This window comes from Mauremys mutica, chromosome 9, assembly GCF_020497125.1.
Source record: "Mauremys mutica isolate MM-2020 ecotype Southern chromosome 9, ASM2049712v1, whole genome shotgun sequence".
Classification (NCBI taxonomy): Eukaryota; Metazoa; Chordata; order Testudines; family Geoemydidae; genus Mauremys; species Mauremys mutica.
In genome coordinates, this window is record NC_059080.1 from 5,052,443 (window position 1) to 5,070,926 (window position 18,484).

The 18,484-nt window shown below is 41.0% G+C and overlaps 1 protein-coding gene across 5 annotated transcripts in view; it reads left to right on the forward strand.

Moving 5' to 3' along the window:
- LOC123377290 (integrator complex subunit 6-like) overlaps positions 1-14,255 on the forward strand; it is a 51,991-nt gene extending 37,736 nt beyond the window's left edge. For 2 of the 5 annotated variants that reach the window (XM_045030003.1, XM_045030004.1), the window contains exon 11: positions 2,346-2,440. Coding sequence is in view for 1 of the 5 variants with exons in the window: in XM_045030002.1 (XP_044885937.1) it covers positions 2,346-2,440; positions 3,186-3,296; positions 5,113-5,328; positions 5,760-5,883; positions 6,497-6,639; positions 7,007-7,238; positions 10,139-10,531; positions 12,702-12,795; positions 13,275-13,374 (1,508 nt within the window). In the remaining 4 variants the exon portion in view is untranslated. Of the gene's footprint in view, positions 1-2,345; positions 2,441-3,185; positions 3,297-5,112; positions 5,329-5,759; positions 5,884-6,496; positions 6,640-7,006; positions 7,239-10,138; positions 10,532-12,701; positions 12,796-13,274 lie in introns of those variants that run through there. The other 3 variants (XR_006582162.1, XR_006582163.1, XM_045030002.1) reach the window with 3 other exon arrangements.
- The last annotated feature ends 4,229 nt before the right edge of the window (positions 14,256-18,484 follow it).

Sequence of the window (18,484 nt, forward strand, 5' to 3'; positions counted from 1 at the left end):
TCTTTAAAACAAATATGATGAATAGGGTTGGCTTAAAATCTTTTTGTTGATAATAAATCTTAAATTGTGGCCCTTAAGTGCTTGAGAGTATCCTTTAATGAAAGGAACGGTATAACTGAATTGATGTGAAGTTTCTTTACATAGAGACAGGCATACTGCCCTGGCCGAGCACCATGGCAGAGTACATTTCAGAGGCTTAAAAGCTGTAACTGCTGGCTTGAAATACGAGCATATAGAAATTCAGATAATTTCACACCAGTGTTGCAAAATTGTCATTAATTTTTAGCAGCCCAGAGCTTACTCCTCCCCTTATCACAATTATGAACAAACTAATTATATTGGAACTCTTCTTCCCTTAAATTGGTCTAAGATAAAGGCCAAAACAATTAATTTAACCCAGATGTTGGAACTTTCTCTTGTAACCCTGCCCTGTCCTTCCTTGAAATCTGAAGGGACAGGAGGGATAGAGACCAACTCTTATGTCCTGCCTGAAACTTGTAGCCATTTTCTTTCTTATTTGGAGGGTAGGAATTGTTACAGTGGCTGTCCATTCTGCACTGTTGTTGGCAACCCTATCTGCAAGGCCCTGAGTGTAAACAGAATGAAGGTTCTGCAGCAACTCTTAGATGTCTGTGTCAAAGCTCTGTTTACATTTCACACAATCTTGTTGAAACAGCATTTTGCAACTTTGGTATCCAAACATCTAAATTATCAGATTGCAACATGCTCTAGTATGGGTACCCTTAACTAGTTGGGCCAATGCATATTGTAAATATTAATCATACTATTTATGAAATGGTTACACCATCAAGCTACATGTACTTTATATTCTTAAATATCCTCCTTTTATAGGAAGGAACTAAACCAGTAATAAAATATATCATTGGCTTATTGTGGCCGATGTTTCATGCTACAAATTTGATGTCACGACATTGAACGCTTTTCAGTTTTTTTGTCTGCTCATTGATTTAGCTGTGTGTGCATATGCAATAAAATATATAGAGACGTCTGTACTGCAGATAGCAACTCCTGAAAGAATCGCTTGTTTTCATAGCTTGCATATTACCAGGACACGGAGTTCATATAAATGAACGATATGGTTTAAGTTTATTTGAAACATCAGAATATCACTATGAAATAAGTACATGTAAACATGAACAGACTTCTTTACAATACAACACAAACGGATTGTTTTGTATTTGCAATAAACCTCAGATATCCAAACATAGGAAGTCCTCACAGATCTAATTAGATAATACTGCCAATTATGAAATATGCTCACATTAAAAGGGAACCTTAACTCCTCGGAAAAACTCACCCCATTTGCTTCAGGCCAGATTGGAGCAGCTGTAGTGGGGTATTTTTTTTTTGTTTGACACAGAATTAATTTAGATTGGAAAATACCTGTAGTTAAGATAGAAAATACGTGAAACATCTATTCCATTTATGCAGTGCACTGTGCAAGTAAAATCTGCCTCTTCAGATAGATCTTCCTGAAAGTTCAGCAAGGAGGAAACGCTTTCCCTGCCATGTCTTTTCTTCTTACAACCTCCTTCTGTACGTGTCCCTGTAGCCCTGCCCAACTTCCTACTGGATGTCCGTTTCCCCATCTCCTCCAAACTCTCTAGCTTCCTTTCTGCCAGCGTTCTGCAGACCTGCTGAGCAGAGATTATGAAATCACAAGTTGATAAATTGATAATGCAGCATATGGACTAATCCAGAATAGCACAAGAATTTTGAACTCTACATACCCTTCAATAGCAAATGTTTAGAGATTGTGATTACAAATTATACCCTGTACAGCAAATAAATATGTTGTAGGGTTTTCTCCTGCTCTGATATGCAGCCACGACTCCATATCTTTTAGTTTATCACAAGTCAAGATTGAACCTTTACTATAGCTCAGATGCCTGAACGCTTCTCGAAATATGAGAAACAGCCACGGTTAATATGGATTGGTTTTATCTGTTATGGGGAAGCCTTACTTTTATTGAGGAATTCTGATAAATGGTCTGAGGAAGATAAAGCTGCTGTGATGCATATATTCTCTCCCTTCCTCCAGTTGATAGTTGTGTGCAGTATTTAAATGGTCCTGTTTAGTTTGCTTGTGAGATCATATAAGCAACCTCCACTGTAAGGTTGCTGTAATAATATCAGGCATGGTTTCTGGTGTCAAAACCGTAGCTAGTATGGAGGATGCAAACCCTTTGAATCTAAGATTAAGGGCAATTGTTGTGGGGAAGCCCCCTGGAAATCGCCCCCCCTCAGGAAAACTGACTTATTGCAGTGTTGTTCAAAAGTTAGTGTTGGGGCTATGTAATCAAATCTTGTTTTCTCTGTTGCAGATGACTTGTTTAAGGTTCACAAACTTAAGCCAAATCTGAAGTGGCGACAGGCTTTTGACAGCTACTTAAAAACAATGCCTCCTTACTACATATTGGTATGTGTATTTTCATATTTGATGTGTAGAAATATTGGTGGCTGATAACTAGAATCTTGCGTTCCATTTTTCCTAAATTTTGAACACTAACTATGAACTTTTGTTAGTAAACCTTTTGTGTTTGTTTTGTGTGTGTCAAGGATAGTACTTTTTTTTTTTTTTTTATTCCCAAGCATATTCTGAGCTACTGGCAACAGTAAACATTTTAAGATTAATTTTAAATCTCTCTAATACTAAATTTTGCCAATCTGAAAATGTACTTTAGATTGAATTTGCTTTGTCAAAAGTGAATTTTAGACTTTACCTTTGTAATTAAAGAGTGTGCAGATTATTGTTTACGGTTATTAATGTGTGTGAATTCCTAGTCCTCAGGAAAGTGATACCAACAGAACTGGCCCGACCAGACAGATGAGGGTGGGCACAACATAAGCTTTTGTACGTAGCTTGGGCAATGCACCTCTATGTGGACTTGCATCATCCCGGCTATTCTAGTACTGAGCCTTTGAATGAAAATTGCCAGTGGTGCCATATTGCCTGGTGTGCTGGTATAGTGGCATAAAGCCCTCTGCAAGCTAGCTAGGACCACCAAACTCATCACACATTACTTGAGTAGACTTGAACTCTAGTTTCCAAAAGCGAAAAGCTAGAGCACTAAACCATGTGCCCTAATTTCCTATAATTTATTTTTTAAAACTTTTTTTTAAGATTTATTCTCTTACTGTTGTGTATTTTGTTTTCCTTATAGCCATTAAAGAAAGCCCTAAGGATGATGGGAGCTCCAAATCTGATATCAGATAATTTAGATTGTGGACTTAGTTACAGTGTTATCTCTTACCTTAAAAAACTCAGCCAACAGGTAGTATTGATAAAACCTTTGCAATTAGAAGTGCATTGATTATTATTTAGTTTGTGTTCAGATTATAAATAAATTAATCTCTATGGGGTTTTCCACTGTTGTATCATACTTTCTCTATAGCTATATATGGATGAACCCCTAAACCATTTTGGAGCCAATCACTGTGGCTTCTATAAGTAGTAGAGTGGGATGGGAAGGAGAGTTTTTTGTTTTTGTTTTTTTTTCCAGCTGCCTTTTAAAGCATCTGTTTGATTTCTACTCTAAAGACGGTTGCCAACTAGAGTTGGTATTTCTACTGCTAATATTCGCTATGGCTAAAATAAGTTGCTTGTTCTTAGCCACTTTAAACTCTGCCTCCACTGGAGACTACTTTGCCTCCATTGGAGACTGAGGCAATAAGTGTCTATTCTGGATGTGCATTACTAAAATATTTAAAGTTTTGGGCATACAGAATAGCGCTCTTGCCTGAAAGTTGATATTAAAAGAAGAGTTGAGTTTTACATGATGCAGGGTCATCTGTCTGCCCCCATTCAGCTCCCTTATCTTCCCATCATGTGGGTGGGTGTGACACAGAACACTAAGCAAATCAAATCTGTATCTTTAGTTCTTTCTTGAAAGTTAAGCATTGAGAACCCACTTTCCCTGTGATGTCTTGCTCCCCAGTCCTCTTCTCGGTGAGGCCCTTTATCTTCCCATGTGTCCAACAGAGTGAGCTGTTACTCAACATCTTTTGGTATTATTCTGATTAGTATCAGATTATTTAGAAATAGGTAATTTAAAAACCTGTGGTCAGTGTTGGGGAAGTAATGCAGTTTTAAATATAACAAAAACCCCTCCACTTCAAAAAATGAACAGTTTCAAGCAGGCTTCTGACATGATTGACCATTCACTAGATGTAAATACATCTGGGGGATTTTTGATGAGTGTTTGTACAAATTCTTATGTACTTGGTATATAGGATCAGAATGGTTTGAGGACACTATTGTAATGTTTACAGAAATCCACAACAGGTGACTCAGATAAAACATATGGGCATTACATAGACAATGGAATAAAGGCATCTAATGTCTGAAATTCTCTGTACTTGCTTTGTCCTTTAAAATTAGGGAAAAACTCTTAATGAGTTATGACGGAACTGATCATAAAAAAGGAAGTTTCTTTGGGGGAACAAGTTGTTTTTTTGTAAATATGAAAGTGGATGCATTTGTACTCTTGGAAAAAGTAAAAAATGCTTACACCTAAGTAAGATCACCCATTATCCAATAAAATCACATTGTAAATTTCTGTGTAAATAGCAGAAGTAATTTGCTTTTCTTTACTGAATAGCTTTTAGTAAGGAAGCAAATTGCATGCAAATTTTTACTTTATTTTTTTCAGTCTTGTTGTCCCTGTATAGTGAACTTTACTTAAAATAAGTTGTCAAGCAACCCCAAAAGTCTGAAACCATATAGTTTTTGTGGCGGGATAACCCTGGTATCTTAAATACTAGTATCACAGTGTGTTCTGACTTCAACTCAGTTTTTTCCTTTAAAGAGAAATGCCTTCGATTTTCTTCCTTTTTATTGCTGCTGGACTTTCAGCAAAACTAGTAGTGTTTGTAACCCGTCTAATTCTGTAGCACTAGCTAAATGCAGAAATTTTCTGTGTTGGCATAGTGGGGCATGGTTGCCTAGAAACTGACTCTCCCTGGACATGTAATTCTCAATTCCTTGAGCAGTTGGGAGTCAAATTATAGCTCAGTTGACCTCTGAAAGTAATTGAGAGTTTTATACTTATACTTACTGATTTTCTCTAACACCATGCAATTCCGTTTTAGACAAAAATTGAGTCGGAGCGGATAATAGGTTCGGTGGGTAAGAAAGTTCCACAAGAGACTGGAATTAAAGTGAAAAATCACTCCAGTGGCCTCTCCCTGGTTCATAGCAGGGATTTTAAGCAGCTGCTGCAAGGAATCACTGGTGACTCTCCATTGAGACTGGCTGAAATGAATGTTAAAGAATTTGCTGGCTTCCATATAGGACTCTTAAACAAGGTAAACATTATACTGTGGGTGTGCATGACTATTGTCTCCTTGTGCTTGTCTCTCACATAATGTAATTGTTCTTAAAAGCTTCTTAATTCCTTTTACTGTACACAGAAGTTACCGATACCACAGTTTAGGCATACATATGGATAGAAAAATAGATAACGTTTTTCTGCAGATGCTTTGTGGATCTGTTTGAAAGTATAAATGAACAAAGACTAATCATTTTAAAGTGACAGTCTTTGCAGAAAGATACATCTGGTAGTTCCGGAGTTTGCATGGCGGTTAGTTCAGTGAGCTGAGAGCATTAGTACTGATGTGTCCTGTAGAGATCGCTTCATAATAATTTTTAAACATAGTTAAAATCCTCCATTGTACGTTCTCTCTGTAGATGAAAATGGTTGGCTTAATTGAAATGTATATGCTTTGTTTAAAACTAGGATTTGAAGCCACAGGCATTCAGAAATGCTTATGATATTCCTCGTCGCAGTCTTCTAGATCAGCTAACTAGAATGAGAACCAATCTGCTGAAAACACACAAGCTTATCCTTGGACAGGATGAAGGTAAATAGCTACCTTTCTCTTGCTAACAGTGAATAACTACACTGGGGTTATGCTGAAGTGAGTCGCTGTGCTCCAGACATGTCTGTCTGTGCACTGTGTGCTGGGTCACTCGGATGCTGTTTAGAACGCCTGTCTTCTTGCTGGGGAGTGGATTCAAAAGGGGCTACTTCAGCTTTTACCTTGGAGGAGAATTCAATGCTTGCTTTAAATTTTAAACTCAGGCTTCAAGGAGAGCTCTGTGGCAGAATTTTGTTTTTCTTTTGTTTTGTTTTTTTGGTGACAGTGCCTGAGGCCGGGGTGGGCATGCTATTTCTAATTTGCCTGCAGCAGCCCTCCTTAAAGCTCGTGCCCACGGTGCTTCATGGTGGGGGCTGATGAGGATGAGGTTGGGATAAAAGTTGGTTGAAGATTTCTCTTCATCCCTTCTGTCCAAATCAAGTAATAAATGTAGCTCTTTGATAGCCTTATCACTCCTAGTGCTCCATATCAGTCTTCAGCCCCATAGCGGCACAGAAGAACATAAGGGTTAACGCTAGTAATCTAAAATGCGCTTGTTCTTTACATCATCTTGGTCTTAAAATAGACTAAGTGACGCTATGTTGTTCCACTGCAGACTGCCTTCACAGTGTTCCTGTTGCTCAAATGGGAAATTACCAGGAATACCTGAAGATGATGCCTTCTCCCCTTCGGGAGATTGATCCAGACCAACCGAAAAGGCTTCATACATTTGGCAATCCTTTCAAACAGGATAAGAAGGTAGGAGGAGCAACATTCCTGCTTTATTTATAGTTATTTTTCACCAGTACATGATAGGTCAGGCTCCATAATATTTTCAGACAGGTCAGTGGAGAGTGGAGTTATTCCTCCAACTTCAGAACCGTTCTCATTCTCGAAGTACGTTGTCTGAGAGAATTGGATACAAAGGCTCATGTTGCTTTTGTTGTGTTTTCCGTTCTAAGCTGGTCTGCATTTGAAATACTGCACCTTATATTAGACATGTCTGCGTTGTGTTTTCAGATAGCTACAAGGAGTAGTAAAAGCCAGCTGAGTTGAGGAGGCTTACTCTAGTTATATCCGTGGAAAATCTCTGGTTCAAATAGAACTTTCTGGTCTCTCTTTTCAGGGTATGATGATTGATGAAGCAGATGAATTTGTCGCTGGGCCTCAGAACAAAATTAAGCGTCCAGGAGACCCCAACACTCCAGCATCACTAAAGAGAAGACGCAGTATGTCGCCACTGTTGAGAAGACCACAGTCACCGCCTGTCATAACTAATCATGTTGGTGGGAAAGGACCACCCTCTACTGCAGGATCACCATCTTATCCTAACGTCAAAGCCATCCCGGGTCACAAAGGTACGCTGAACTGCAGTTCAGAACCCTGCCTGGGTTACAGATGAAAGTACCAGTGTAAGAAACCATTGGCTACCTAAAGGAGTTTGTAAAAGGAGGAGAAGGGTTATGTCATCATTTTTACAAGTGTTTTAATTAATTTCAGTGAGAAGATTGTAGTTTCTCCCTGTTAGTCTAAACAAGTGGGCTATTATTAGAGCTGGTCAAAATCTTTTTGTTAAAGCAGTTTTGATGAAAAATAGTTTTTAATCAAAAACAAATTTTGGTGCAGGAAAATTTCTAATGGAAAATCAACCAACTTTTTTCAGTTAAATTTGTGGTTTAATTCTTTCATTTGGAAAAAAACAGAATTCATAGGAAACGTGGATGACAACTAAACAAATGAAAAGCGATATTTTTCTTCCTGCTTTATCATTTCTGCTGAGCATGCTGAGACAGAAGAAAACTGCTTGCTGTCTTTATAAAATATATGCTCTAGTTTAGCCAGAAGTTATGAGCTTGATACAGGAATTACTGGTGAAATTATATGGCCTATGTTTTATAGGAGGGCAGACTAGTTTATAATAGGCCCTTTTGGTCATAAAATGAATGTTGGTGACATTCCAAGTATACTTAGATTGGGAAACCTCAGAATGGCCCGGTCTGTTCTTTTGACATCAGATGGCTACTGATTTGTTTATTCGAGGTTCCTTCTTTCCTGACATCTAAGATCTGAAGATGGAAAGTACAATTTAAAGTTTGATACCTTTGTAATGGTGCCAAGGAGTTATTGTGATGCATTAGCTTGCAGATCATTACTCAGTAGAGAAGATTTGTGAGGCATTGATTTGAGGAAAGACTAAAATGATATGTGCACGCTCGGCTAAATGACTCGTAAAGGGAAGGAGGAACACATCACCAAGAAGAGTGTAAACAGCACGTAGGGGGAGGAATACTTCTATGGAGATGAGATAAAATTGGGTGCTCTGGGCTGGGACCGTGGGGTTCAGAGGTTGCAGGGGGTTGGGGCGGGCAGGGGGCTCAGGCTCCGGGCGGTGCTTACCTCAAGCAGCTCCCGGAAGCAGTGGCATGCACCATACCCCCCTCCCCCACCGGGCCCCTATATGGAGGCACGGCACCAGCCATGTCCCATCCGCAGGGGCCACTCCTGCAGCTCCCATTGGCCACGATTCCCGGCCAATGGGAACTGCAGTGGGCAGCGTGCCGAGAACCCCCTGGCTGCCAGGAGCCACACGGCAGGCCCCCGAGGCGGCTCCCCCAGCTGGAGTACCGGAGCGGGGCAGGCCCCCGACCCGGCTCCCCAGCTGGAGTACCGGAGCGGGGCAGGCCCCCGACGCGGCTCCCCAGCGGGAGTACCGGAGCGGGGCAGGCCCCCGACGCGGCTCCCCAGCGGGAGTACCGGAGCGGGGCAGGCCCCCGACGCGGCTCCCCAGCGGGAGTACCGGAGCGGGGCAGGCCCCCGACCCGGCTCCCCCAGCGGGAGTACCGGAGCGGGGCAGGCCCCCGACCCGGCTCCCCCAGCGGGAGTACCGGAGCGGGGCAGGCCCCCGACCCGGCTCCCCCAGCGGGAGTACCGGAGCGGGGCAGGCCCCCGACCCGGCTCCCCCAGCGGGAGTACCGGAGCGGGGCAGGCCCCCGACCCGGCTCCCCCAGCGGGAGTACCGGAGCGGGGCAGGCCCCCGACCCGGCTCCCCCAGCGGGAGTACCGGAGCGGGGCAGGCCCCCGACCCGGCTCCCCCAGCGGGAGTACCGGAGCGGGGCAGGCCCCCGACCCGGCTCCCCCAGCGGGAGTACCGGAGCGGGGCAGGCCCCCGACCCGGCTCCCCCAGCGGGAGTACCGGAGCGGGGCAGGCCCCCGACCCGGCTCCCCCAGCGGGAGCTCGAGGGCCGGACATGGCCCGCAGGCCGTACTTTGCCCATCCCTGTGCTAGATGCTGTACAAACAGAACCAAAAATGGCCCCTGCCCCAAAGAGCTTAAAGTCTTGATTTGGGGGCGGGAGGGGGCACTTCTTGAGAGCAAGGAATAGAGAGATTATTTTATCTCTATATTTGGCACTGGTACAACCATTGCTGGAATATTATGTCCAGTTCTGGTGCCCACAATTCAAGAAGGATGTTGATAAATTGTAGAGGGTTCAGAGAAGAGCCATGAGAATGATTAAAGGATTAGAAAACCTGCCTTATAGTGATTGACTCAAAGAGCTCAATGTGTTTCGCTTAACAAAGAGACCATTAAGGGGTGACTTGATTTCAGTCTGTCAGTATCGATGGGCACCGCAATACTTCACAAGGGGCACTTCAATCTAGCAGTGGCTGGAAGTTGAAGGTAGACAAATTCAGACTGGAAATAAGATATACATTTTTAATGGTGAGAGTAATTAACCATTTATCAATGGTCCTCATGGATTCTCTATCACTGACCATTTTTAAATCAAGATTGGATGTTTTTCCAGAAGATTAGCTCTGGGCAATATTTTGAGGAAGTTCTCTTTTCTGCATCCCCCTCCCCCCAAATAAAGTTCCTCTGCAACTCCCTAGGGCGCTGCTTCCCACAGTTCGGGAACCACTGCTTTCGAGTTGAGGCTTGTCTACCCAGCTACTTACGGGAGTGCATCAAAGTGCACTACAGAGCTTTTAGTGTATAAGTCTCAGGGTCCACGCAGCTGGCCAGTGTGCTGTACATTCACACCCTGTTTTCCTCACCCTTACTAGCCATGTAGACAAACTCCTAGTCTTTTAAAGGACAATGCTGGGACAATGTGGGGACAGTGCTGCACTATGAAGGAAATAAGACTAGATGGCCAAAGAGGTCCTTTCCATTTCTTGTTTTAAATGCTATCTCCTGTAGATGCTTTTAATGCTAGAGTTATGGACTGATTATGATGCATAATTTAACTTACAGATGCCAACAGCAGTGTAGTTCAAGATGCTAATGGAGGGAAAAAGGCCGAAAATTGTCAGTCACTGGACAAACAGATCGACGGATTGTCTACACAAATGGTTCCATCAGTACCTGCTGCTATGGTAGATGATGATCTGCGACCGAATGACTTGGACTCTTTGCCTGATGAATTCAATTGCTTAAGTGAAGATGGACTGGATCATAAATCTGCTACCAATGCACTTGTTAGAGGACCTCTAAATTACAGCATGCCTGTTGATGACCAAAAAATGGTAGTGGAGTCCACTTCTGGGACTGTGCCAGACTCATTGCAAATAACACCTACTATGTTGGAAGGAAACAATGCTGATATCAAAATAAAAGTGATGAAGGAGGTTCGCAAGCCTGGAAGAAGTAAGTATCAATGTCTATCTTGGTATGGCCTACTTAAAAAATACAGTTCATTACTTCAGTTTACATACAATTTTATACCCTTAGATTTGGAATTGCTGCATATACGGTGATTTGGGGGTGGGGTGGGGGGCTTTATTGGACTGTTGGATAAATGAATTGGGGTGTAAGATTGGTAGTGGTGGAGAAAACACTTCCTAACATTATTGGACGTTGAATGTAATTTAATGAGAGCAAAACACTTAAGGTGCAGCACCTTTAAAGCATACTGTTTTATCTCGCACTAATTACGTTTTTGAAACTATGTAATTCCACATCTAAGACATACTTCAAGAAAAATGGTTATTTGAACATATGAAGTCTGATATTTTGTTGTGCTGTGCTACACTTGTGTATGCACGATGCACTTTTGCTGCAATACGTCCCATATCCTTCAGCCTTCTGTCCCGAAGGGGAAGGCGTATGTAACTAGCACATGTTTTGGAATGTTCCATAATTGGAACCTTACAACTGATGGTGAGGTGAAGTGAAGTGCTTTTTTTTTTTTTTTTTTTAATAATCATGAAAAGACTTTAAGAGCATTAATGGAGAACATGAATAGACTTAAAAAGAGGTGATTTGAGTCTTCCAAATCTACTAGGACCTGAGTTCACAGTTCTGCTTCCAAAAAAAAATAGTGATATCCCCAACACCAAAATCCTGTGAGGAAAAGCAACTCTGTCCTCTGCTTTTGATGATTGTGGTTATGCCATCCTTGCAGGACAAAAACAGCTCCAGAGCTTACATCTTGGAGGTAAAGACGCTTGAACAGTATATTTGAAGTTAACAGTAGAACTTCACTGATCAGCATATCTTATGATTCACACACACTCATACTCTTCCCACTTCTCAGAGATTGAATAGCAGCATGCTGCTGTAGTTGATTAAGAATTAATTAATTCTCCAAATTATGCTACAGAACCTCTTACTAATATGTTGAGAATTATGATATAATACAGTAATTTAAAATAACAGAGGACTCTTGAATGCAGTATTCTTGGGTTCTGGTAATTGTTTGTTTACTAATTCCTCAAACTGAGGATTTTTCAATGGGTCTTTTTGTCACGTATGCAAATTGAGGTTTCTGCAACATAAAAAGTTACACACACTTATTCTGTTAAGGATGTAAGATCTTAAGCAACATATTTTTTTTAAAGCATATCAGTTCATCTTTAACATATAAAATGAATTGCACCTGAGTAGCTGAGTGAGGGTTTTCTTTGCTTCCTGTTTGGTAGAGGATGCCAGTCTAATCATATTGTTATCAAAACTGCATACGGTAAATGGGGACTTTAGATTAAAACCATATATTAATATATGATGAATCTTCTGCCAAAGCTGCTTACCTTTAGAGTTCATGAAGTACTCGTGAAAGTGAAAAGACCAGTAGCAATGGCTTAAACCAATCATGGGTCAGGTTGGTGGGCTGTAGAAATCTGTTTACTTGTGACTCTGCCAATGCACCCTGGTCCCAACGTGTAATTCCTCTGCTGTTCTAGTCCTGGATCTGTTTAGCATGCCAACATATGTAGCTTTGTAATATGGCTGAATAGTAGGGAAGATGAGAGCACTGCCTTGGTTTCACTTCTGATCTAATCTGCCTGCTACACCGTGCTGCCATGTGATCTTTGTGCAATGGCTAAAATAGCTTTCATAAATTTTGGTTGAGTGGCAAATGTTTTATAAATGGAGAACCTTCGGATGGAAGAATCTTAACTTGCCTGCACAAGTCCAATCTTAAACATCCTCCCAGAGATGGCCTTCCCAGCGTAGAGTTGAGGCTCATTGACAGTTTGGCATATGTGCACAGTTTGTGGTGGATAAAGTGAGAACAGGCTAGTTTACTGCAGAATCCTACTTTTTCTAGTGACCTTTAATGGAATTCAGCTTCCCAGGTGCAGCACTTGAAGTCAAGCAGTACTTCAGTAGCTTTTAAATTCTTGCTATCAGACGCTTTCTGCGCACAAAATAGCGTTCTGTCTTTAGTCTTGCATATATTTTCAGACATAGCAGAAGTGCAAAATTATAAGCTTCAGTTCTTCTCTTGGATGATGATCTTTATTGAAGCCACATTTGAAAGATTAGTTTCTCAAATCTGCACTCTTGACTGACAAAACTATTTGGATTATTTTAGATTACGAAAAAATCTTCGCTCTTCTTGAGGAAGTGCAAGGACCTATGGAAATTCAGAAATATTTCATTGAATTTGCTATCAAGGAAGCAGCAAGGTTTGTATAGAGACTGCAAATAAATATAAAACCCAGATTACATTTTTTTATTGCAATCTTGAACATGGCAGTAAAATCAAAACTTCCCCAAGAATATTCTCTTGTTTTTTTTCTATTCCAAAATATTGGTCATTTAATGAACTTTGTTATTAGCAAATAAGTAACTCCATAAGAAATATTGACAGATTGTTGATTGACAGATTGTTATCTTGATTTACCATAGCTCTGTAGTGTTGTAGATTTTTAAAATGTAGAAATGGGTCCTTGAAGAGACCTGGTTTGAGTTTGGGCCCATCTCTAATTTAAAGGACTATAACGAAGTCAGAAATATACAATAGATCTCTGACTGAAGATGTAGAGAAGCTCTGGAAATGTGATTTGTATGTTGAATGGGTGACTAATATGAAAGTCACTTTATTTTGGAGGGAAAAAATTAATGAGCTAAACCAACATTAAATTACTCCCCCTCTCTTTCTTAGGTTTAAAAAACGGGTCTTAATACAACACTTAGAGAGAATACTAGAGGAAATAGAGTTCAGCAGTCTACCCAACAGAGTTAATCATGTCAACAGTAGATAACAGTGTACCAGCAAGATACACACGGATCAGGGATGAGTTTGCTGTGCCACAGAAGAATGAAGGAAGACGTGGCTGATGCCCTCACCATCTTGGCAGTCAAGTGATTTTACTGTCAGAGTCTGAGAAGAAGCAGTGGAGCTTTAACTTTAAGAACCTCTGTCGGCAGAAGCTGGGCTGTAACCTTAAGGATTTGCTATGAAAGGTGTGGCTTTTTTCCTGTGGAGGGTGCTATTCGCTCAACAGGCTGAAGAAAATAACCATTGCTGCCCCTCCTGCAGGTGATGAGAATTTACTCATTTGAACATTGTCTTTATAGACATTTACGTGCTGTAGGCAGCAGGTTGCATTAAAAATGGGGCCTGTCAAACATGCACACTGTCTGCACTCTTTGGAAAGATCCTGTGTGTTCAGAAAACCTCCCAAAAACACCCATGTGGTAATATTGCATGTTACCACCACAGAGACCAGGGTCTTGTTCCCAGGAACCGATAGCCATGCCTAGAAACTTGAGTTTCAGTGTAGATTGAATCAGAGTAAAGAAACTGCTATTCTGTGTTAATGAAAGCTAAAGACAGCCCTGTGACTGTTACCACGTGATGGTCACTAAACAATCTACCTCAGACTCTCTTCTGTTTTGTCTACAGACATTATGAAAGTGCACCTGAGGCTTCCCAGGTCCCCGACTTCAGTTCTCTTTCATCCTGTGAGGAGGACGGAGATTCTTCAGGTGGCCTTGGCACACGCTGTGCTTTGGGAGCACTAAAAGGAAACGCTTTTAAAACGTGTATTTTAATGTTCATACAAAAGAGATTATTTTGAACAGTATTGTTACCAGATCACTAATTTGATATTTTAACTGTATAAAAAGAATTTTTGGAACACGTGTGTGTGTGTGTATATATATATATATATAAAATAAACCATTTATTAATTTTTAATAAGTGCATAATCTATCTGAGGAGTCTTTAGAAATAAGTGTTGGTTCCTCTGACTGGTAGAAACAGAAAAATAGTAATGTTTCAGCAGATCATTGTAATTGAGCGGGTAAGAACTGAGTGCAAATAGCACCGCAACACTATTCATAAATTCTTTTCCCCCTCAGTCACAGATCATGGAAATAGCTGCTGAATTTATGTACTTCCCAACATTTTCAGTTTGAAAGAATTCTCTGTACAATCCGATTAAAATTAGCAAAACGTCTGTAAGAAAAATTGGCTTATCCAATGTAAGGTTGTGTCCTGGGACGTGTATTAAATGCATTAGGAAGTCCCCTGCTTATCCAAAACCTCACTTATCAAAATTAATATCTTCCCCCATTTCATTCATAAATAGCTGTGCTATAAGTTGACTGTCAAGCTTTAAAGAACAAATTTGGACAAAAGAACATCACTTTTTTTTCATTAATTCAAAACAGATGGACCAAGATGACTGCAACACCTACAGTCAAGTAGGCTTTAAAAAAAAGGGGGGGGTGGGGGAGATAAACTACCAGTTATGTGCCAATAGTAGGTGGCTTGTACGACAAAGGAACTAGTAAATATTTGTTTAATATTATAAAGTAGGAGCCAAACCAACTTCAAGCAATCCCATCTGCAATGGTTGTGTTTTGAAGAAGGGACTGAAGAAGAGATCATCTTAAGTATCCACAAACTTTTATCTTGCAATGAAGTATACTTTGGAATCTGGCCATCCAGGTACAAAGTGAAGGAAAATGGATTTCAGCTGGCAAGGCTATACTTGGCTACAAGCAAAGAATTCCCTTCCTCCCCACTTAACAGAAATAGTCTTCCTCATCTGCCTCCCCACTCTGAAAGATGCAAGTTTGCCGTCAGACCCTGCCAGAAAAATATCAACGATGAGACAAATCCACCAGCAACAAGCCTTCACTATGGTATAAGAATTAATTCATTCTCCAAATTAGTATAAGAAAATACTAATAGGTGTTAGTCATTAAGAGCAGTGAGCCTCCCTCTATGGCCCTTTAATTAAGATCATTAAACTGTTCTACCTATTTCAAAAGACAGCAACCTATATTTTTAATAAGACAAAGGGAAAGGCATCCAGAATATTGATTCATATTGCATAGTTTGTGTTCAGAATTTGGTGTTTACCTTGACAAGAGATGGCCACATTAAGCTGGTCTTTCTGCTTTTTAACTTTGTTTAGAATGATTTGGAATCTCCTGCCTGACCAAGTGAACAATATATATGTCTTGTTATTTTCGACTAGCTTAGTAAGTTGTAAATGGCAGGGAGAGAGGGGTTTTTTGTTTTTTGTTTTTTTTTAACAAGTACAAGTTGATATGGATGGAAAGGTTAAAGGAGAAGAGTTCTTGTTAAAATCAGGTATGAACTTATCCAAGAAAATCCTTCAAAAATAAACCCTGCTAATGAGAGTCTTGTAGACTAGTGGTAAAGTAGGAGAAATCCAGTTGAACCAGGCATCCAAAATACACATGGCCTCAGCTGTGTCATGAACTGAGTGTCACTCTAGGACAACCAGCTAGATGAATACCGGAGTGTTTAGAGAAGTAAAAGGCAGAGCTTATCTAAAAGCCCAGTCTGCCTGTCAGCCATGAAAATCCCACGGCGGGGGGGGAATATGTGGGGAAAATATTAGTGGAACAACTTAAGACTCTGTAAGAAGAATAAATAATGTTGCAGAGCACAGAAAGTAGATCCACAAGACAAATATAACCCCAAGCTTCACACTGTGTATTTGACTGCTGAATGCAATTGGGACCGTTAGAAAGCTCATTCTAGGCTCCGGCCATTCATTACAAGTAGAGTACGTGACTCCAAAAGCAGCAGCTGCATCCTAGAGAAACCAGTAATTTGCCTGCCTATGTAGACAGTGTCTCCGTGCAACATTATGATAGTCCCCAAAGAAAGGATCAGGACGCTGCCCGGGACTGCTAACCTATATATGTAGGAAGGAAATGGGCTTCTGAAATCCACAAGTGCTTCCTCTGTGTTTTTTTTTTTTTGTTTGTTTGAGTCCTTTGCTAGGTTGATGAATACTAAGGTTGCGCTGTTAAAGTGAAATGTGAAAGGTCTGCTAGCTTTGCCACATCGTTAAATACACACACCTTGAAACGCGATACAATTTGGCCAGATTGTGTAAGTGTATAGCTTACTGTTGCTGCGTGAGTATTCCAATGGGCTGTTCAGTGTTTTGAAGCCTACTTTTCTTCATGTATCTTTTTGAATTCCCTGACTTTTTGCTTTAACATGCACTCTCAGTGGTACATTAACTTTTTTACATCCTTTAGCGCCTACAATTTTTTTTCCCACCCAGGGAGACAAGCAAAAATGTCTTCAGTTCTGCTCACGGGGACCAGGCACCTGCTGACATTCACCTACCACTGCTGGTCATAATCTGGGCACTTATAGACAAACCTAACAAGCACAGTATGCATTTGTACAATTAGAATTTGCTCTTGCCCATGCCCAAATGGCATTTTCAAATGCCCATTAATGTCTGTATTAAACTGAGCGAAGGTCTTGCTCCTCAACAGAGGGACCCACCTGTATGTTAAGCTTGAACTATCAAAAGTCCAGCATCGGTGAGCTATCTGCATCTCGAAGCAATGGGGTGGAAATAGTGCATCCTCTCTTCTGTCCTTCCCTGCACCCTCTTCAAGTCTTGATTCAAAAATGGCTGATGGGGACTACCTCCATACTTAATAAATAATTCCCTGGAAAGCTTCAGTGCAGAAGAGGACTCTCTTTCAAAGTTAGGAACAAGTGAAAATGCATGGAAACCAATTGGTACATTTAACTGTAGCATTTGCTACCAGCCAACGCAATGGCAGCACCTTAGGGAAATGTGCTTTGTAAATAGACTGTCCTCGTCGTGAAGAGCCCGCCAGCCCACCTCTCCTGAAGATGACACACCGAACACCATGCCAAAGGAAGGCCTGCAGATGGAGACGGGAAAGAGCAGTGTAGGCAGGCTTTGTAAAAGGAGGGAGTTGATGGAAATGTTCAGCACACTGATCTAGAACAATGCTAATTCAGTGCCTGTAGGAAAGGACTTCATTTTAACTGAAATGGAGAAAGGTAGCATTCTTGTCCTACGACATTGGCCCCAGGGCCAGGATAGGGGGAGTTTCAAACCTGGATCCGCTTTACTGCCTTTTACAATTTCATTACCCCTGTCCTTCACTGCAAGGAAGGGAGGATGTGATATTCCAGACACTTTCAGATTAGCAATGCAGCCTTGATAAAGGGCAAATGCAATTGGTAATGGAAACTACTCTTTCCATTAGCCTGTCGCCCAACCATATCTCTGCTTTTCCTTTTTCCCACTCAAATGAGATCACTTGTTTTATTTTTACCGTGAAACCTTCCACTGACAGCCTTTGTACTGATCTTCCTTCCCTTCATAGTAGGTACAGCAGTGCTGCAACTCTTGTTTGAGTCTTTGGGTCAGGAAAAGCAACTGTTCTAAAGTTTTTTTTCCAGCTTAAAGTGCTCTAGCATGTTTAGAATGTTCTTTAAAAAATAAAACATACCAGCTAATTCTTGGACCTAAATGTGTGAATGTGATGCCTGTAGCAGTGGGTAGTTTGGAAAAGCAAGGTGTTCAGGACAGAGTTTTCATGGCCTTGTTAATGCTACCAGTTATAACCTTGTTTTGAGAAAATTTTCACACATGGCTAAGGCACAAGATGGTTGTAGTGCCCCATATTTATCAGCCAGTTGGGACCATGCTGCAGATTTACCTGGATGGGCGATTTAGAGCACACTTTTTTTTTTTTTTTTTTAAATCTGTCTGCAATGGATTAGGAAACCATACAGGCAGATTGTTGTGAAGCACAACTCTGTCCAAATCGTATTTAGTTTTTAACGTTGCTGCTGGTGCTGTTTTATCCATAAACTTATGGCTAAGCCTAATCGAGAGCAGCTTGGTCTAGGGATGAGCTGAGAAGGGAGTGGGGAGAGCATGGAAAACTTAGCAATCACGTGTTTGACCCTCTCTTAAAAACTACTGTGTGTTATCTTGGGCAAGTCACTTCACCACTTACTCTGTCTGTGCCAGGAAATATTCGTAAAGTTCTCGCTGTTGCGACTACTGATTCAGCTCCAACAGGGACGGTAATGGCAGA